Below are 22183 nucleotides of genomic sequence, written 5' to 3' on the forward strand. Positions count from 1 at the left end.
GATGCACGGGTTAACTGTCAGACTCATGGGTATAGAGACTGGTATATGGGCAAAGTCACTCCTGTACAGTCAGATTGACTGGTAAATACTAGGCGTGACTGATATAAAGCGACTTCTTTATTAGGGGAAAAAGGCAGTACTGTGATAGGCGAACGGAACACTACATTAGCACATTTTTATCAAATCCCTATAAGAAAGCAAGATACAAAATACGAAAACATAATGGTTAATTAAGCCCTTCATTAAGTCACTGATTCCTCCTATTGTCACTCTCTGGGTGTGTGTCACATGATCAGGCGGTTATTGATGATTGGATCGAGGCTTACTTGACAGACAGAGACTCCTCCCTTCTGGACCTCATTAGCTTTTTCATCCAGTGTTCTGGATGCAAAGGTAAAGATAAAGTCAAACACACACATGATCACACATACACACCGAAATGCCGCTTGACTTTTAATGCTTTCAGGTTGGGATGTCTAAGAACAGGTTAGACAGGAAACCAGAAGTACACTGTGTGTGTGTATTCCTGCTCAGGAGTGGTCACAGCTGAGATGTTCCATAGTAGACAGGACAGTCAAGTCATGCAGAAGATGGTGGAGGAGATGGATGAGGTGAGAATTGGGCCATCCGGGGACTTATTTCACACTTTCTGTCTCTTCTTCTCTTTCCCGTTTTTATTATTTCTCTCCCTCTCTTTCTTTCTCTCTGAGTGAAAATGTATATATGTGTTTATTTCAGGGCTCAGGGCTGCAGTATAAGAAGTTTTTGGCCTTTCCCTGGATTCTCACTATTACCTGGCCCATTGACACGGTCAGTCTCTGTTCCACTATCTGAAAATATGTCAATCTCTGTTCTAGACCGTCTATCATCTAGTATATTGGTATTTTAGCTCTATAGATCTGTCTGTTATCTGTCCTATTATACATGGCTTCAGTGTTTCTGAGTCAGATTTTGATCTATTGTCTTGCAAAGTCAGGGTTTAGCATCTGACTGACAGTCCGTCCTCTACCTCTAGGACAGTGGGGAGTATCCTCTGACCATGTCTGGTCCTTATTGGCGTCGCTTCCGCTCCGAGTTCTCTGAGTTTGTATCGGTGCTGGTGGGCCAGTGTCAGTACAGTGTCATCTTCGACAGCTACTTGATGGACACACTCATTTCCCTGCTCACCCAGCTCTCTGACTCTTACATACGGGCCTTTCGACACACCTGCACACTTGCAGGTAACTAACCCTAACACAACCTACCTCCAACACAACACACATTTACAGGTAACTCACACATGCTGATGAAAAACAGCCATCGTTTACAGAAACACATGCACCGCACTCCCACCTCTGCCCTTTGACATGTGTGTCCAGCGCTGAAGCTGCTGAGCTCGCTGGTGGGCGTGGCTTTGAGCTTGAGTGTGGGTGTGGAGAACAGCCAGAAGCTGTACGAGGTGGAGCAGACCAAGAGCTCATCACGTCGAGGCTCACCCAGACTAGAGAGGATACAAAGAAAGATAACTGAGGTACCCTCTGTGTGTATGTGTGTGTCTTACTGTGTGTCTTAGTCGTACTGTGTGTCTTACTGACTAATTATTATCCATCTGACTGACTTGTTAATCTTTTGTGATTATCACCATGTGACTGTATTTCTCTCTAGTTGCAAGACAAGAGGGTGGAGATAGAGAATATGATGGACAATATCTTCAAAGGAGTATTCCTGAAGCGATACCGGTAGAGATACCTTTCTTTACTGCTCATCACCTTTATGTGCAACAAGTCTCTGTTTATGTAGCTCTCGTTATGTGTGTGTGGGTTTGTTTGTCTGTTTGGTGTGTGTAGTGATGTGCTTCCAGAGATCCGCGCTATGTGTATGGAGGAGCTGGGAGTGTGGATGAGACTCTACAGTAGTGTGTTTTTGACTGACAGCTACCTCAAATACATGGGCTGGATGATGCATGACAAGGTAAACACCAGTAACAGTCAGTCAGACAGTCAATACAAATCTCCAGATGGTTTCAAGGGTTGAATTTGTTTGTAACAACTCTGTCCATGTTCACAAAAATGGACACGTGCTCACAGCAACTCTGTCCTTTCGTACATTTTTCTTGGTGGTCATGAGTAATTGTGTGTGTAGTTTGTTTCCTGTGTGTCACGCTCTATGTCCATATTATGGTTTGTTTTTGCTGTACAGCACTTTGGGTGATACTGGTTGTTCTAAATGTCCTACATAAATCAATATTATTGATTGATTGATTTCTGAACCTGTCTGAGCTGCACAGTGGAACAACTCTAGAGTCTCTCTTGGGTATGAATGTAGATCAGAGCACACCTATTCATTTTGTTCATTCATGTGACATGTGACATCAGTTTCCTGACGTGCGTCTGAAGTGTGTGCTGGGTCTCCAAGGCCTGTATGGAGACCTCCTACTGTTGCCCAGATTGGACCTGTTCACCAGCCGCTTCAAGGTAGCACTGACAAGGATTAATTCTTCTGTGGGCATTTGTGGGTTTGTGTCAGTGTTCATTTAGTCAACCAATTGCGTGACATATTAATCTTTCCCCCTTTTTTAAAAGAACAAGTGTGTATGTGTCTGTGATGACCATGCTGTGTGTGCTGCAGGACAGACTCATCTCCATGACCCTGGACAAGGACCCTGAAGTGGCAGTCCAGGCCATGAAACTCCTTATACTCATCTCCGAGTGAGTCTTTCCTCTCCTCTCATTTCCCCCAAGGTGTGACAAAGTACCTCTCATCCCCCATCTCTCTCCCAAGGTCCTGTGAGGATGTCCTGAGTCCTGAGGACTACAAACAGTTATTTCAGCTGGTCTACTCCTCACAGCGCCCCTTAGCAGTCACTGCTGGAGAACTGCTCCACTCACGGTCAGCAGAACCTACAGTGATAGGCATGCAAAGTTAGTAGATGGGAAGAAAGACTGAGGACTAAGAAAGATTTGTTTGGGCCCCTAGCCTCCTCAGCAGCAACCCCCTGACCCCTGACCTTCAGGACACAACCAACGAGACAGACTCAAACACTCTCCCCGCTGCAAGGCTGAGAGCTCTGCTCAGCTTCTACCATGAAAGTCAGGTGAGGCAGAACAGCATGTTTATTCTTTATAGTGCATGTCCACTACCTTGTGTGTGTATGAACCAAAGCGTGTGTGTGTGTGGGAGTCAGATGGCTGAGCGGATAGGGAATCGGGCTCGTAATTAGAAGGTCACTGGTTAGATTCCCAGCTGTGCCAAATGATGTTGTGTCCTTGGGCAAGGAATTTCACCCTACTTGCCTCGGGGGGAATGTCACTCCCTTACGTAAAGAAAATATATTTACCAATATATGATTTGAAATACATTTTAATATATTGTTAATATATTATTTTCCACTACATTGACCAATATATTATATATGGAAATACATGGGACAATATATTGATGATAAATATATTACTAATATATTATAAACTATAATATATATTCATGTAATATATTGCAATATATTGCAGAATACAACAATGATTGCCGTTTTCCATATATTGCAATATATGGAACATGAATATATATATAATATATGTGGTTATATATCCCAAAATATATGCAATTATGTTTTCATAAATAGCCACCATAATCTATGCCGCTTTATATGGGAAAATGTATGGGTCATTTTTGTAAAGATATACCCCCCTATTTTGACGATCTGAAACGCAAGTATCAAAACGCAAAGCGCAAGTAACTTTGTGGGCGTGACTTCAGGTTGTAAGCTTGGTTGTTATTTTGCCGGCGGGATAAATGACTTTGCGCCTGGCGCAAATCTAAAAAGGGTTGGTCTGAAGTAGCTACATTACTAATGGGTGTGGTTTGGGCGTAACGTGCAATAAACCAATCAGAGCATCATCTCACATTCCCTTTAAGAGCAGCGCTTGTTCCATAGCGAATTGCTATTATAACGGCGGATTTGCCAGGCGCACGCCAGCGGTTCACAGCCGAGGAGATTGACGTTGTCGTCAGGGCCGTAAAATATAGAGATGTGACATTGTATGAGAAAGGCAGAGCAGTTTTCTCATTGCACTAAATTGCCCACTCATGCTACTCATTCAAATTATTATTCTTATTTTTACATGTATATATATATATTTTAATTGTTATATTTTAAAATTGTTTAGTTCTTAGAATTAGTTTAAGTAATGTACTTAATTTATACCAGCATATGTTTATTGTTTGCACCTTCCTACCACAGCAAATCGCGTATTTGTGTAACATAAGCTTCATGGCGAATAAACTGAATTCTGATTCTGATGGACATGGGAGAAGAAACCTAACCAAATTAGCTTCGGTTAAACAGTCATGGGAGGAAATTGCCACCGTTGTTACAAATGAAGTTCACATACATAGAAATTTCTTATGAAAATCTTTTTATAATCATTGAAGAAATGTAACACGCCATAAATCAAAACAAAGTAACTTACCTTCGCAGAAAGAAGACCCTGGCCCCGCCAGCAGTGTGCACGGACCAAGCTTGCGCCCTTAAAATAGCATCTGAATATTACGCCATTGACTTTAAACCACGTTTTTCCTGGTCAGTGGCGGAATTGTTTTTCGGAAACTGCAAAATAGCACCAGGGAACGTTTGCGCCGGAACACGCCTCCTTTTCCGCTGAACCGCCCACGGGAGCGCAAAGTCATTTCGACGTGCGTCTGTGGAGGGAAAAGTCGGCTTTGCGTCGAGTGCAAACTAGGAATGACACTTGCGTCGTTGACTAAGTCAATTGCGCTGGGTGCAAGATAGGGCCCATAGTGTCACAAGTATGCACATGTATACCATATATGGTAGAATATATTTTAAATATATGTAAAATTATATGGAAAGATATATTGTACAATGTGTACATATATGAGAACATGCACATACAATGTACAGACATATATGGTGATTTTTACATTTAGTCATTTAGCAGACGATCTTATCCAGTGACTTACAGTAAGTTACAGTAAGTACAGGGACATACCCCGAGGCAAGTAGGGTGAATTGCCTTGCCCAAGGACACAGCTTCATTTTTGCGCTTCCGGGGATCGAACCGGCAAACTTCTGATTAATAGCCTGATCTTGGAATGGCTCAATTGGATGAGAGGTTGTGCTGGTAATTGAAGGGTTCCAGGTTCAACTCCAGATTTTGGCATTTTTTTTTTTTTTTTTTACAAAACAGTTTCTAGTTTTCTGGGTAATCCCGGTGTAACTATCTATTATGTCAATTTAAAAATATTTTGCCATTTTGAAGGAGGAATTTGCCATTGCTGCTTGCAGCTATATTTTTTACATATAATTCAAATATATTCTACCATATATTAAACATACATGTGACACTATATATTTACATATATTACAAATACATTTTCCCATATAAATCGGAATATATTATGGATTTATTTATAGATATAAAATTGCATATATTTTGGGATATATAAACACATATATTATATATTCATGTTGAATATGTTGCAATATATGGAAAACGGCAATCATTGCTGTATTCTGCAATATATTGCAATATATTACATGAATATATATTATAGTTTATAATGTATTAGTAATATATTTATCATCAATACATTATCCCATGTATTTCCGTACAATATAATTATTAAATCCCATATATGGACATATATTGCCTAATATATCACATCATATTTTCCAATATACTGCAATATATTTTCCTTTCGTAAGGGCTGTACTTACTGTAAGTCGCTCTGGATAAGAGCGTCTGCTAAAATGACTAAATGTAAATGTAACTAAATGTGTTTGTGTTTCCAGCTGCATCAGCATGTGGTTTACCTGGTGGACAGTCTGTGGGACTGTGCTGGTGCTCTACTGAAGAACTGGGCATTGTTCACCACTCTACTTCTGCAAGACCCTATTGCACAGGGGACAAGTCAGTGTGTGTGTGTGTGTGTGTGTGTGTGTGTGTGTGTGTGTGTGTGCAAAATGTCAGTCTGTAGAAATTGACATTATGTAAAATTAAATAAGAAAAATACCCAAGATCATGTAACAAAGTTCATTGTTCAAATAATTTGTCCACAGGGAAACGTCATTACACTTGGTTCTAGGAATAAGTATTAAAATGTGTACCTGCATTTGTTTGCGTTTGTGTGGGGTGTATTACTTCAGGTTTGTCCCTGGAGGAGCAGTCCGAGGTGGTGGAGGTAATGGTAGCATCAATGCGTCAAGCTGCAGAAGGAGCTGTGCTGCCTGGCAGGAATTCAGGGAAGAAGGTTCGTAAGATGGAGAGAATGAGAACATCCACCAGTCTGGAGGGTCTTTCACACTAGACTAGGGAGTCTACAGATGGATGTCCTCATAAATCCTATCCTTTTTACTTTGACACTGATCCAAGTATTTTTCGGCCACCGTGTCCACTACATTGTCCACCTGTGAGCACAGGTGGGGAATGATTTACAACATAAACCCCGCTTAACAGCCTGCTTTCTTTCATACTCAAGTTTGTGTGCTTTGTGTGACCCTCAGGAATGGCTAAACCAGGATGGTATATGAACACATGGATGCCACATCAAATAGCCATCAACATACAACCTTACCTAATCATAACACTCTCCGTGTCTTTGTCCTAGGTACTCAGTGCTAAAGAGAAGAGGACTCAGGTGGATGACTGTTGCAAATTAACAGAGTTCATCCTCCCAGTGCTTCCTCAACTGCTCTCCAAAGTTGGTCATTTTCTTTTCCAGACAAGCTAAACCTCACCGTTACAGTATTCTCCAGCCAGCAGACCAGCAAATTTTACTTAAGTAGCTCTGCAAAAACATTGTTTTGAGTTCCTTGAATCACATTTTAAGCTTTGCAATGAGGGAGGTATATTGTCCAGGATTATATATGTGTGACGGAATGTAAAGGACGTGGCCACGCTCCGTCACTACAAGGCGTCGTTTGCCACTTGCTGGGCTCGAACGCACAACCTCTGACTTGCCAAGCGCGACCACCTCCAGCTACGCCAAAGTAAAGCTAGCTATTTGTTGACGCGGATAGCCCATTACATACCTGAGGAGTGAGTTTCACAGGTTCACACCCGTTACATTCACCCCTCTGAAATTCACTCCAGCGGTTAGCTAGTGCTAACCTCCTGAATCCGGGTCACGGCACCAATGTGACGGTATATAACGGACGTGGCCACGCTCCGTCACTACAAGGCGTCGTTCGCCACTCGCTGGGCTCGAACGCACGACCTCTGACTTGCCAAGCGCGACCACCTCCAGCTACGCCAAAGAAAAGCTAGCTATTCGTTTACGCGGATAGCCCATTACATACCTAAGGAGTGAGTTTCACAGGTTCACACCCGTTACATATGCACAATGTAAAGAAACAACAGAGAAGATTATGATGATGATGGAGGTAGTTGTTATACCAACAATGGAGAGGCAGATGGCTCCAGTGACAAAGAGAATGTTAGTGATGTGGTTATATTTGTGAACTGGTTGTGTTGGTGATGAGGTAATGTTTTATCAACCTAGTTCTCTAAGAACCCTCAGACAGTGGCCAGTCTGATGAAGATTCCTCAGTACTTCCACCCTGACTCCCCTGGTGTTGAGAACACACAAGTAAGTCCTAAAATCCAACACAGGCACAGCACAGCCACATGTGCGTGCACACACACACACACACACTCACTCACTCACTCACTCACTCAATCACATACACACAACAAAAAGCTCAAGGCTTGTAAACAGGAAGGCACTTCCAAGTCGCTGCTGTTTTGTCTGATGGTGTCCTCCAGCTGTTGTCGTTGCTGCTGACTGAGATGCAGGCTGTGGTGGAACTCCACTCTCACCCTGAGTTGCTAGAGGAGGCTGCCCGCTCGTACTTCATCCTGTGTAGGGCAGAGACACCCTGGCACCCCATAGCTGGCCCTGATAGGGATGCGCTGGTACAGCGCTGGACCGACAAGCTGGCAGCACTGCTGGGGAAATCCCTGCAGGTGGGCATAGACAGCATGAGTACACACAGTGGCTGGTCAGCATTAGCAGAGGTGCAGGGGAACCGTGTCTTCTCTGTTCTTCCTTAGGATGATCTTCCCCGGGTTGAGGAAGAGCAGACAGAAGAGGTCCTGACCACGCTCAAGAAACTCACTGCTTTTCACAAGTGAGATGTTCAGTGAGACTTCACAAGTTGTGTATAGATGCAGGCCATAAATACTGTATATGTGATTCTGTCCATTTATTATGGGTGTGTCTCTGGTCTTGTCTCTGGTGTCAGTGGACAAGACCTGTCTGGTTGGGGTCTGTATGAACTGCTGTGTCCTCTCCTCTCTGTGGACATCAAACATGGAAGACTTCCTGACCAGGTAACACATGCACAAATGAACGCAGACACACACACCGACACACAGAGGGGTGTGCAGACACACACACACACAAACACACACACGCACACACAGTCTTCCTGTGTTCCTATTACACTTCAGGTGACAGTGAAGGTGCTTCAGTGTGTAAGCTATTCTGTTCTGTGGAACCTCAACACCAGTGGAGAGACTCTAACCTCCAGGGTGAGTCCAGCTCTGTTTAAAGAATGTAATATATAAGTTAACATAATCACCCTTCAGAAAGAGTGGGACAAAAACAGCCATCTTTTACTTTTTACATTTAAGTCAATGCACTCAAGCTCTGTGTTTCTAAGTTCTACATTTCCAGTAAAAGAGCCAAAGTCTCTGTGAGCGCTGGATAGGGTTAGGTAGGTTAAAATGTATTTGTATGTTTTCAGGAGAAGGCAGTAGCCCAAAGGAGACAGTTGAGTGTGTTCTGTGAGAAGTGTCTTGGCTGTCTCTCCCATGCAGAGCGTATGGTCAAGGAGCAGGTAGGCAAAGCTCAGGGGGTTGGTCTGAAACGGCAAAGTAGACTCCTGCCCCTCTAACATGCCCCCTCTGCCCACAGGCCTTCCTGTCTCTGTGCGACGTCCTGACAGCTCACAACTACCAGCTACAGATTTGGGACCCTGCCTCCTTCGGTCCGTTACTCTACACTCCTGACCCAAAGTTGCAGAGGGCACTGCTTCTCTTCATCCAGGAGATGGTCTTCACTGGTGCAGAACATGACAGCCACAGTAGGGGTGAGGCTAGATGTGGGACTGCGGACTCTGCTTTTGTTATTTCACTGTTGCAATCTCTTCCTCCTCTTATACTAAACAGTTTGATGCTCTTGATTTGAAAGTGTTGTGTATCATGGGTTAATTGTGGAGTTGTAAACTGCAGTTTTACCATTTAGTTGGTCTTTTAACAGTCATAGAGCAAACGCATTGTCCTGATGAACATGGCTGACAGGCTGACCATTTTTGTACAGTCCCCTTATTTCAGGGGCTCAAATGTAATTGTACAAATTAACAATCATAAATGTATATTTTTGTAACACCGTCAAGAATCCTTGAAGGCAATAACTGATTGAAGCCTGGAACCCATGGACATCAAATGCTGGGTTTCCTTCTTTGTGATGCTTTGCCAGGCCTTTACTGAAGCTGTTTGTTTGTGCATCTACCTGCCTTAAGTTTTGTCTTCAAGTGAAATGCATGCTCGATCGGGCTGAGAGGTGACTGACTGCCATTGCAGAATATTCCACTTCTTTGCCTAAACACCTGGGTTGCTTTCACAGTATGTTTTGGGTCATTGTCCATCTGAAAAGTGAAGCGCTGTCCATTTAACTTTGCTGAATTTGTTTGAATCTGTGCAGACAAATTATCCCTTCTACATCTTGGAATTAATCCGGCTGCTTCTGTCTAGTGTCCCAGTGCCATTGAACACCATGCATGCCAATGCCATCACACTGCCTTCGTGTTTTACAGATGATGTGGTATGCTTCGGATCATGAGCTGTTCCAAGCCTCCTCCATACTTCTTTATTCTCATCATTATAGTACAAGTTGATCTTAGTTTTATATGTCCAAAAAAAGCTGTTCCAGAACTGGGCTGGCTTTTTAAAATGTTTTTTTTTGGGGGGGGTCTAATCTGGCCTTTCTATTCTTGAGACTTATGAATGGTTTGGACCTTGTGGTGAACCCTCTGTATTTGCTCTTGTGAAGTCTTCTCTTTAAGGTAGACTTGAATAATAATATCCATACTTCCTGGAGAGTATTCTTCACTTGGCTAGAGATTGTGAAGGGGTTTTCTTCACAATGGAAAGGATCCTGTGATCATCCACCATTGTTGTCTTCCTTGGACATCCAGGCCGTTTTGTGTTGCCGAGCTCACCAGTGCATTCTTTTTTTACTCAGAATGTACTCAGAATTGATTTGGCCACTCCTAATGTTCCTGCTATTCCGTAGATTTACTGAATTATTTTGCAGCTTTATGATGGCCTGTTTAATTTGCATTGAGAGCTTCTTTGACCACATGTTGTCGATTCACAGCAACAGCTTCCAAATCTAAATGCTACACCTGAGGCCTGTTCCATAAAGCCAGTTTACCGAATAAGCCAGACTTGTGTCAGTTAGTCGGACACATTTCTTTTTCATTCGGTTCCATAAAGCTAGCTCAACGTAGTTCGAACTCGGTTACTATGGCAACTTAGGCTACGAAACTAGTCTGGTCAGGGTCAGACTAACTGTCAAGCTTAGCGTGACTTGGTGCTTAACCAGACGTCCCTGTAACACTGACCCAACGGGAAGACGATGATTTACCACCGTGTATATTCTCATTTTCTTATTCTCATCAGTTCAACATTGATAGAAAATCAACGTAAATAGCCTACATAGGCTACAACATTTAGCCTAATGCATTAAACAATGATGGACAATGCTTTGATAGGCTACGCACCATAGCCGTTAAATGTATGGATTTTAGTTTGTGATTTCAAATGTTTAGGCATCAGGCATAGGCCTACATCTCAATATAAATTATCCGAGTATAATTATCATAGCAATATAATTGTTAACAGTAGCCTACAATTGCAAAATTAACCTAAATCCGCCCCGAGGGTATTTTTTAATCAACGAAGGTCTACGTTCACGACGTCATTCATGGCATGTCATTTTACTTTGATTGAAGCGGTGGATGAGTCATTGTACACGATTTAAAGGGGGACGTTCTTTCTGGAAGAAGTAATGTGGCCGTGTGCATTGCTTTTGCTGTGGTGGATTGTATGATCCATGTTTTACCTCTCGGGCTGTTAAAAAAATAGGGTGCACGCGCAATTAGCTTGACTACGTAAATCTGACTTGAATTAGTAGGACTGCGTGAGCTTAAATTGGCCTTTATGGAACCGCTTAAGCCCCGCTTCACTAATTAAACTTATTCAAGTCTGGTTTAGGACTTTAAGTCTAGCTTTTTTGACCTTTATGGAATAGGCCCCTGGAATCAACTCCAGGCCCTTTACCTGCTTAATTGATGAAGAAATAATGAAGAATAGTCCACACCTGTCCACGAAACAGCTTTAGATTCAATTGTCCAATTACTTTTGATCCTTTGAAAAAAAGGGGGCTACATATTAATGAGCTGTAATTCCTAAACCCCACCTCCACTTTGGATGTGAAGATCCTCAAATTGAAGCGGAGAGACTGCACATATTGATTACGTAACAGTAACTTGAGTATGTTTCGGTAAACGGCCAAAATAACTAAACTAAACTTAACTCAGTGTCCAAATATATTTGGACTTAACTGTATATAAACAGGCACTGTCTGATGAACAGATGGGATGACACCTGTAATACACCTCAGAAAGGCAATCTCAATATCTGTTTTCACAATGACTGTAAATGTTTAATCTCTACTGACTACCATCTGTCCAGCTGGTGGCAGTGTTTGTCTGCCTGTTCTCTCCAGGAGTCACTCATGTTCCATGATCAAGGATACACAGTACATATTGAATGCTCAGCTTTAGTCAAACAGCTGAAGGTAGTTTGTTCTTCACAAACCACCTTCAGACTTGAAATTGGACCCACAAATGACACTTGCAAATACATAGAAAATTATATTATATTCACTTCCCAAAATGGCATGTGCTGCAAAACATTCAGGTTTTCTGTAAAATGTCTTAAGCCTATTGTGTGTTAGCCTATCCTTAAAAATTGACTAGAACTAAAATTACAGACAGGTCATGTAACTGAACAGTTGTGTTGTAATGGTAGGAGGATGAATGCATATTTGGGGAGGACATCTCCATCAGCAGCCTCTTAGAGAGACTACACATGATGGCTACATCAATAACTGGCCTAGAAGGAACCTGATGGTCTGACTAATGCAATATTGAACTATTGGTTTTGAACATGTAATAAAAAAATATAGTTTTATTAGACTTGCTTCATCACTGTTGCAGTGTGGGAGATCTGTATTTTGTTAGGTGGTGGAATTGAGATCACTCTCAGGTTGAAAGCATGAAGTTAAGTTATGAAATAAGGAAAATCTCTTTCTGTGAAAAATAGTGTTAACTCTGGTTCACCTTGCTGGCATTTTTATTAGCTTTGGGAAATATTGAAGCCACATGGTGTCATAACTCTCCACTCTTATGTTGTCTTTGATTTCCATCTGTTCAATCCATTGTCCAAGAAAATAACTAAACTATTCCCCTTGTATTCTCCTCTTGTTCTCTTTCTCTCTTTAATTCCCCCCACCCTTCCAGTCAGTGATGTGGGCAAGCTGGAGGACCTCCACAGGCGTAGGATACTTCTGGCAGCCTTCTGTAAGCTCATCATCCACGGGGTGTTGGAGATGAGCATGGCAGCAGAAATCTTGAAGTATTACATGAAGGTATTTTTGGAGGATCATAGGGTGATACCAGCTATATATGTTGCAGAGTTTACTAAAAAATACATACATGAGTATCAGTGTAACCTTCTGGATGGTAAAGGTCAATAGTATATTTTAAACTCAGTTGTGAGAAATATAGCTCATGGCTTTTGTATGAGTGTTTGTGTGTATGTAACCAATATTTGAGAGAAGACATGAGAATACAACCTCACTTCCAATAGACGTTAAATCGATTGAATAACAATTCAAGTACCCTTCTCAGAAATAGAACTCACAGTACTACTCTATTTCTTTTGTTCTTTTTACCTCTCTCTCAATATAGTATTTTAATGATTTTGGGGACATCCTAAAGGAGACTTTGAGCAGGACCCGGCAACAGGATAAGATAGAGAGTGCTCGCGTGCTGGTGCTATGTCTTCAGCAGGTACTGCCTGGCTGGCTCATCTTCTCCATTCTTCTTTCCTCTTTCTCATCCTCTCTGTCCCTCCCTCATTAACTTTTGGAAGTAGGTGTATTGTATTTAACTTTAGGAAGTAAATGTTTTGCCTCCTTCCTTTTTACTTGTCCAGTTGTTTCTGCGGCTAAAGCAAGAGCAAGATAGCGGGGGGAGCTGCAGTTCAGGAGTCCAGACCTTCAGTAGTATCAAGGAGCTAGCTAGACGCTTCTCTCTCACCTTTGGCTGGGAGCAGATCAAGTCCCGCCAGTCCCTTGCCATGATCCACAGGTATGGAGGTTAGGTTCCTGTTAGCCAACATCACCAGGGCAGAAGGCTAAGCTAACACATCAACCTCAAACCTCAAGCTGTATATTCACCAACAGAGGTTGTAAAAACGAATCAGTCCTTTGTTTACTCTATACCTACAGGGATGGTATAGAGTTTGCGTTTCAGGGGTTTGTCCAGAGCCCAGACAAGCATACACCTCCGTATCTCTCATACCTCACCATCCTCAGTGAGTTCTCTAGCAAGCTGCTTAAACCTGACAAGAGGACAGTGTAAGTGTTGTGTGTGTGTGTGCTACGTACTTAATATTCTGTATTATGTAAATGGTGTGTGGGTGTGTAAACATATGCTCTTCTATGCAGGTACTCCTACCTGCAGAGATGTGCAGGAGAACAAGCCACCAGTACCAGGGACGAGGGCTGGCAGCCGCTCATCTACTACCGAGCCTCCCTATTGGCCACTGGGGCTGAGGGGGAGGATGCTTTGTCGTTCGTCAGCTCTGATACACTGAAACAGACATCTCTGGCCAATCGCTCACGTTCGCCCTCCGTCAGACATTCCCCCATGGCAGATGCCCCTGCTGCCCCAAGCCCCACTGAGACAAAGGGGAGGAGAGCCCAGAGAGGAAACAGCACTGCATGGTAGGCAAGACTAAAGATTGACTAGATTGACAAACGAAGGACAGATTTGGGACTGAGCCAGATTACAGATAGACTTGAAATTGAAACAGATTAGAAACTCAGACAAGTAGTGCCAGACCAGGGAATATTGCCACCCATACATGACACACTTTTTGATCCTATTTAGAGACAAGAGGCAGACTATAAAGAGCAACACAAGATGAGTCCAGAGTAGAGACAGAATACAGAAGTAGTACACAGCAGTGTCCCTCTAGCAAATCAATTTCTGTGCCTCTGTCTTTTTCAGCCTTGAGGAGTTTAACGTAGAGGTGGCCCAATCTCTTGTCGTTTGGGACACCCTGTTGACTTCAGGGGGCCCCACCAACCAGGTGGTGGAAGAGGACATTGTGGACGTTGATCTGTGATCTTCAAGCACACATGGACTTTTGAAGAGTTGCAGTTAGCTAAGCAGCATACAGACGCACCACTTTTATTACAAGTGTGTTTATATGAACCAAATTAGTCAGTCTTTTTTTGACAAGCTGCTAGAACATTTCAGTTGCACATGTAATATTTTAGTGCTGTCTTGAAAGCGTCAAACAACTGATATGGACTGCTAGTTCTACAGTGTCTGAAGTCACCACACCTGGTAATATCCATCCCATCTGGATCAGGGGCGGACTGGCCATCGGGGATACAGGGGGAAATCCCCGAAGGGCTGACGGGGTTGGGATGGTCCAAAGTACCGTCCCGCTTGAATTGCCAACTGGCCCTCTCTCTGACATCTACTATTTTCCATATTACACAGCTTGAACACATAATTTGCTCTAACTTCAGTAGTAGGAGTTTTATACTCCTCCTTGCGATCTGTATTCACACTCATGGTGCCTATTTTTCGAAAATGTTCTGAAGTGTGTTCTTACAGACTTCGGAAGTTCAACTTAAGAAAAGATCTCCACCTTATTAATGAACGCCTGAAAATGGGTTCCAAAATCCAAAATTCAAAGATTGTGATTTATATTATATTGTCTCAAATTTGCTTTCGATTTGTCAGTGTCACTGTTGTGTGTAAGCGTCGCGCTCCCTTCTGACACGCGCACGTAATTAATTGCTTATTACCTGACATCTTTGAAAGGCAGCAATGATTAATGCATCCATGGCCAGGATATAATAATGAAATACGACATTATTTTTAAAGTCAGAGGAATCGGGGCTAGCCTCGTTCTGCCTTGGGTACGATCCTGCTATCCCTGACGTTCCAAGCGCCGCCACTACCAACTACGCCAACGAAAAGCTAGATATCTATTGATGCGGGTGGCTTCTTACTTACCTGAGGAGTGAGTTTCACCGATACACACTGGCTACATCTATGAACTACTTGTTTTGAGCAGGTATTGTCAGTGAAGGGTGTAAAACTGTTGGTTAAGAGACTCGTGAAAACTGATGCTAATTGTCTGGGAAACATTTTTTTAACAGCAGTCAAGCTGTCATAGTTTGTGTAAAACAAGTTGTGAATTTGTTGTAACATTAAAACAGGAGATCATGACTGTGCTCAAAGTGATGCTCGAGCTCCAGCGGTTTGCTTTGTAGGTGAACAAAACTTTTAGCCTGACGTTGTCCTACTCGTTACGTTGTCATAATTCTAGTCAGAACATGAGTCTGAAAACTCTCCGTTGGTCTTTGAGTACGGAGCGTGTTTCAACCGAACTCATTAAACAAATGCCTCTACGCTCCATTGGATAGACCTACAACCAATCAGAGCAACGTATTATGTTGTTTGTTGAAAACGAATTCAACCCAAGGGCTCTTTCGTGACGTTGTTGATTACGTTACTGTTGATCATCTGTCCATCATCGTATAAAGCCCGCCCTGGCAATTTCATTGGTCCGTCCCGATTCTGGGTTTTCTGTAGTTGTCCCCAATACAAGACCTTCCAGACCCAACTTCCCAAACAATTATTTTTGTGGGCGGGAGAAGCTGGCAGCCAGGCTACAAAACTTTTGGAAGACGTAGCAGAATCACAAAGAATTACAGGAAATGCTTTTTTTCCATTGGTTGTTGCATTAAATATTACCCAGATACAATGGTGCTTTTTTCCTTTCTTTTTTGAATTGGATGATAAGTGGCAGGCTAGACTCCAGGGGAGACGTGCTTGACTGCTGGTTCCATAGTGAGAGTGGGGCGGCCAGAGGAATTTTGGTTGAGTGTTGCGGCATATTAAATATTATATTTATTTATTTTTGCGTGAGAAATACAATGTGTGGCGGGAGGGCGTGACTAAAGACCGAAATGAGTGACTGTCACTCTCAATGCGTGACACTTGAGAGCCCTGTACGAACAGGTAATGCATATTTTGCTTATAGGCTACGCTTGTGATTGTAGCCTCGACGTCACCATGGTCTTAATCATATTCGACATGATACAAAGTTTAAATATCAATTGGTGCCTATTTCAACTTGTAGTAGCAGTTTCCCTCAACAGAATGCTTTTTATCAAAGGATGATGATGATGATGATTAAGATGACGAAGAGACATTAATGACTGCTGCCGCAGAAATGGATGCAGAGAATAATGTATGGTAGCTACTGGTAGTTCTCTCTCCATGTACTTTTATTTACAGGCTTTTTTTGTAATTGTCAGTTACACTGACATTATGAGAATAATGAATATATTAACGATTTGCACATTCTGAGAACAGGGCATGGTGTATACAGTGAGATGTTCATTTAATGGCAGGTGAATTTTGCATGTGGAACAGTGAAATGTAGCTAATGTCATCTCATGTAAACCCAGTTACAAGTAAATTAGTTGTACAAACTGCACCTTGTGAAAAAAGTGCCAAAAACTGACCAAGAGATGGTGTAGGCCTACTTAGGGTAGAAGAATAAAGGCTAATCTTGAAAAAGATTTACTGGAACATCAGTTACGAGAGGATGCATGGTCACAGGTGATGCAATTGTAGGAACAATAACCTATATGAATATTAATAGTTACATTTTCTGAATTTCTATTTTGACCAAGAGATGGTGTACTTAGGGCAGAAGAATAAAGGCTGATCTTGTAAGGCTATCAACCTGCCCCCACCTCTCATATGGTAAAATATGGAGTTACTGGATGGAGTCTCAACTTGTAGCTCTCACATCTCATTGTGTAACTTAGGCTATTGTAGCATTGCTAGTCATGTTGATAAGTAAGGGTCAAGATTCTGGTGTGATTGTAGTTGTTCTTAAGGAATTGTGAAGCATTGTTCTGTGGATTATTGATCTCCTGAGACGTTCTCCTCAGCTCTAGCTTGACCTACTCCTTCTTCCTCACTTCTTGCTTTCTATCTCTGGTTTACAATAATCATGGTAGAGTAGGCATAAGAGTTAACCTTCATTGATATCATTCATTTGTAATATGATCAAAATTATTTAACCTTAATTTGACTTAATTTTCTTGCTCTGATTTAACCCAAAAATCAAAATAGTCAAATTACTGTAATTCCATTGGAATTTGCATTATTTGGTTAATGTTAATACTCTGTTCAGTTTCCAATCTTCCTTCAAACCATAGGGGAATTGGTTTCGGTTGTTTGGCCAATATTGACCCCCTACAATGTTGAAATAGATTTGCTGAAACACCAGTTTCAGGATGGTACATCATGTAAATTGTAGGAATCATATGAATCATGTAAATTGTAGGAACAATAGCCGATAGAAATAGGCTAGGCTACTCATTGTGATTTCTATTTGTAGGCAATGAAGAAGACCAAATACAATTTCAATTATTTGTATTTATTTCAGTGCCCAAAAGCATTTGGTCAATTCTGAGTGCATGTCCACGGCATGTAACACTAGCGACGAAGGCCCAAGGGCTGAGAATGTTGCTAAAATAAACTACAGATTGTGACGGGAAACGGTAACGTTAACTTAGGTATTCATCAGGGAATTAAAGCACATCAAATCGCAATCTTAAAATCGTCTCCCAGCGTATAACTAAGCGAATTAAATTGTATTTGAGATTGCTCGGCTGAACCAGTAAATGATATGTCGTGTCTGCCAAAGCTAACGGGCTCATACCGAACTTAAAGAGGGAGGGGATTGGTAGAAACGCAGAGTTTGGCATGGAAAACCTACTAGCGAGCAGGTTAGTTTCACAGAGTAAGTTACCATGGAAACTTACCAAAAAGTTTCGTTACCTCTCTTTCTGGAACGTGGAACTCGGAGTTCCAGGGTTAAACAACTCAAAGTTTTCACTAAACCCGCTACCTGGAATACCCCCCTGTTCAATAACAAAACGTTATGTCATGCCCTAGCCTGGCTGCCAGCCCAATTTATCCCCGCCTACAAAAGAATTTGGTCGGGAAGTTGGGTCTGGGGGGGCTCGTTTTGGGAAAAACTATGTCCGAACAGGAACTGTTCGAACCAATGAAATTGTCAGGGCAGGCTTTATACGATGATGGACAGATGATCAACAGTAGCATAATCAACCACGTCACCAAAGAGCGCTTGGGTTGAATTTGTTTTCAACAACAACATATTATGTTGCTCTGATTGGTTGTAGGTCTATCCAATTGAGCAAAGAGGCATTTGTTTTATGAGTTCGGTTGAAACATGCCCCATAGTCACAGCCCAACGGAGAGTTGTCAGACTCATATTCTGACTAGAATTATGAGTATGACAACGTCAGGCTAGTCATGCCCCATGATTCACCGTGAAAAAAAATCACATGCCAGGGTCTTTAATAGCTTGTAGCTAAAAGTCAAAAGTTGAGGCTACTTTTAGCTAGGTACCTACGAAAACGTCTTAATCTGCTAGACAGGTGGGTTCCCCTTCGTTCTTTTGGTGCGCAGTCTCACAAGCCCAATTCACGAGCCCGGCGTCATGGAGCCGACCAGCTAAATAGTTATTTAACGCTTAAGACTTGCATGTACAGGCCTACGTAATGTCACATTAAATAATGTATTGAACTCAAGGTTGTGTGATGTGTTGCTGTATCGTTCAGTGGTTTAGGATTATATTACAGTAAGTAAAATAGTCTGGTTCAGTAGGCTACATAAGTGAAGACTGAACACCATTTGCTACCATATAGGCTACCTAGCTATAGCTTAGCTTTGTTTTTTGCTTCTAGATTCAAACCTTGCCCTTGTAGAGCTAGCTAACTACTAGACTTCTGCCTGGCATTTTACAACATTATTTATTGATTAAAGAGTTTCTTGATTCAAGAACTTCATGCAAATATTGCTTTTCATTATGGTGGATTATTACCTTGATCTTGCTGTATAATGAGGATTGATCATGTTATATGCGAGTGACACTGAATATTGAGTACAATATGTGCTATTGCTGGTCAACCCATTAAATGTGCCTTATGGGCATAAGAGTGACCAAGGTGAATTGTCTTAGACATAAAATACTTTTCTTAATGTAACGCAAAAGTAACTTAACGCCTTACTCTCTGAAGCATGTAACTAAGTAACGTAACTAGTTACTTTACATGGAATGTAACTAGTAACTGTAATTTGTTACTTTAAAAAGTAACATTACCCAACACTGTTCATGAGGTGCTTTGCCTTGACCATTTATGGTTAAAAAAGGGGCGTGTTTAGGGCGAGGTAAAATGCAGATTTACGTATGCACATTTGTGGGTAGTCTGTGATTTATAAAGGGAACATTGCTTACAGGTGTGCTTACGCACGGTTTTATAAATCATATTTTTTGGGCGTACGCCATTTTAGGCTTTTGGGAGTACGTACACTTTTAGTAAGAATCCTACGCACAGTTTTATAAATGAGATCCCGGATCTGGATTAATAACGCATCAAATGAAATAAAGCACTTGTTTGTTGTTTATTGTGACCGCTATTGTTCTGGAGTTGTGTGGGGATGTTAGGGTGGTGCCATTTCTGTAAATAATACCACACTTTTGAATCCTATCTTTGTGCTAGTGGATTTCTGTTCTGTCATCTGTTCTGGTTTTGTCAGTTTCATATGACTCCTGTTTTCTATTATAGAGTTAAGGTGCTAAGTTTGGCAAGCCCATGGCACACAGTTATATTTCCACTGTTTATATCAGTCATGCCTTTGGTTTTGTTTATCAAATCAAATCACATTGTGCCACTCAAATGACACAAGATGTGTTTTTCGGTGAATGCAAATCGTTTTTTTAAGTATAAACTTGCCTTTACGATGCTTTTGTGAAACGCAGCCCTGGTCAGGGTCAGATTAACTGTCGGGCTTAACGTGACTTGGTGCTTAACCAGTAGTTCCTGTAACACTGACCCAACGGGAAAATAATGTTTTACCACGTATATTCTCATTTTCTTATTCTCATCAGTTGATTTCTATCAATGTTCAACATTGATAGAAATCAACTAGCCTACAACATTTAGCCTAATGCATTAAACAATGATGAACAATGCTTTGGCTACACACCATAGCCGTTAATGTATGGATGTTAGTTTGTGATTTCAAATGTTTAGGCATCAGGCATAGGCCTATTTCTCAATCTAAATTATCCGAGTATAATCATCATAGCAATATAATTGTTAACAGTAGCCTACAATTGCAAAACTAACCTAAATCCGCCCTCCATTTCCCTGACACAAAAACTACTGGATGTATTGATTAATAGTAGGCTATTTATTTTAAACAATGTAGAAAAAAGCCAATTTAGATTAATTTAGAGGGTATTTTTTAATTAACGAAGTAAAGGTCTAATAACATCCTCGACCCAAGTAGCCTATCGTTCACAATGTCAATCATGGCTTGTCATTTTTCTTTGATTGAAGCGGTGGATGAGTCATTGTACACGATTTAAAGGGAACGTTCTTTCTGGAAGAAGTCACGAGGCCGTGTGCATTGCTTTTGCCGTGGTGGATTGTATGATCCATGTTTTACCTCTCGGGCTGCTTAAGAATAGGGTGCGCGCGCAATTAGCTTGACTACTTAAATCTGACTTGAATTAGTAGGACTGCGTGAGCTGAAATAGGCCTTTATGGAACCGCTTAAGCCCCGCTTGACTAATGAAACTTATTCAAGCCTGGTTTCGGACTTACAGTCTATCTTTTTTGAGCAGCCTTTATGGAACAGGCTCCCGAGGCAAAGCGAGTTTACCGAATAAGCCAGACTTATGTCAGTTAGTTGGATTCATTTCTAGTTCATTCAGTTCCATAAAGCTAGCTCAACGTAGTTCGAACTCAGTTACTATGGCAACTTTGGCTGCGAAACTTGTCTGGTCCGGGGGAAGCTAACTGTCAGGCTTAGTGTGACTTGGTGCTTAACTAGAACTTCTCGTAACACTGACCCAACAGTAAAACGATGATTTACCATGGATATTCTCATTTTCTTAATCTCATCAGTTCAATATGTTCAACATTGATAGAAAATCAACTTAAATAGCCTACATAGGCTACAACATTTACTAGCCTAATGCATTAAACGATGATGAACAATGATTTGATACACGCCACGTTAAACGTAGCCTATGGCTAGCCTAGTTTGTGATTTCAAATGTTTAGGCATCAGGCATAGGCCTATCTCAATCTAAATTATCCGAGTATCAGGGGTCAGTAATAAAGGGAGAACTGCCACTCTCTGGAAACTTCCGGGTTCTGAACTGGTTGCAGTTCCACTGTAGTTACATATGAGGGCGCTAACGGTCGAGTGCAGAATGAATGGAGGTCCACGGAGCTATACACGAATCGGGACTGTTCTCGGGACTATGGAACGCAGAGTTAGTAAAAAAAAAAAAAAAAAGGTAAATGAATAGATAAATACATACATAAATAAATATGGCTATGAAATAAACTCTGAAATAAAAAAAGATGGTAATAAATATAACATCATATAATTATATAGCTGAATCCATTTACCGACATCAATAAATAAATAGATTGATTTATTTTCAAATGAAATTTTGGTAAAGACAAAATTTATTTATTTAATGGGACTTTTATTTCCTAATGCCACATTTATTAATTTTGAGACTTTTACGCACCACATTTATTTCCACATGTATTTCCACACCACATTTATTTCAGTGCTGTATTTATTTCACATCTCACATGCAAACGAGAGGGGCGTGGTTATCGTCAGACCAAGGCAGCTGCACACAAGATCGAAGGCAGATAGGGACACCTAGAT

General features: G+C 41.5%; 1 protein-coding gene across 3 annotated transcripts in view; it reads left to right on the top strand.

Annotated features, from left to right (window-relative positions):
• Positions 1-19974, top strand: part of LOC146234494 (cohesin subunit SA-2) — a 30492-nt gene extending 10518 nt beyond the window's left edge. For all 3 annotated transcript variants that reach the window (XM_084688536.1, XM_084688538.1, XM_084688537.1), the window contains 27 exons: positions 297-393; positions 535-611; positions 739-810; positions 1016-1220; positions 1359-1510; positions 1645-1718; positions 1827-1950; positions 2355-2453; positions 2608-2687; positions 2761-2868; positions 2956-3073; positions 5792-5909; positions 6146-6249; positions 6607-6699; positions 7501-7587; positions 7764-7964; positions 8052-8128; positions 8243-8330; positions 8451-8531; positions 8747-8839; positions 8917-9091; positions 12590-12717; positions 13040-13141; positions 13287-13441; positions 13582-13710; positions 13801-14079; positions 14366-19974. In XM_084688536.1, the coding sequence (XP_084544662.1) occupies positions 297-393; positions 535-611; positions 739-810; positions 1016-1220; positions 1359-1510; positions 1645-1718; positions 1827-1950; positions 2355-2453; positions 2608-2687; positions 2761-2868; positions 2956-3073; positions 5792-5909; positions 6146-6249; positions 6607-6699; positions 7501-7587; positions 7764-7964; positions 8052-8128; positions 8243-8330; positions 8451-8531; positions 8747-8839; positions 8917-9091; positions 12590-12717; positions 13040-13141; positions 13287-13441; positions 13582-13710; positions 13801-14079; positions 14366-14483 (3234 nt within the window). In that variant the 3' untranslated portion in view covers positions 14484-19974. The remainder of the gene's footprint in view (positions 1-296; positions 394-534; positions 612-738; positions 811-1015; positions 1221-1358; positions 1511-1644; positions 1719-1826; positions 1951-2354; positions 2454-2607; positions 2688-2760; positions 2869-2955; positions 3074-5791; positions 5910-6145; positions 6250-6606; positions 6700-7500; positions 7588-7763; positions 7965-8051; positions 8129-8242; positions 8331-8450; positions 8532-8746; positions 8840-8916; positions 9092-12589; positions 12718-13039; positions 13142-13286; positions 13442-13581; positions 13711-13800; positions 14080-14365) is intronic.
• Positions 19975-22183: the final 2209 nt, after the last annotated feature.

This window comes from Hypomesus nipponensis, chromosome 23, assembly GCF_054491055.1.
Source record: "Hypomesus nipponensis isolate SF chromosome 23, ASM5449105v1, whole genome shotgun sequence".
Classification (NCBI taxonomy): domain Eukaryota; kingdom Metazoa; phylum Chordata; class Actinopteri; order Osmeriformes; family Osmeridae; genus Hypomesus; species Hypomesus nipponensis.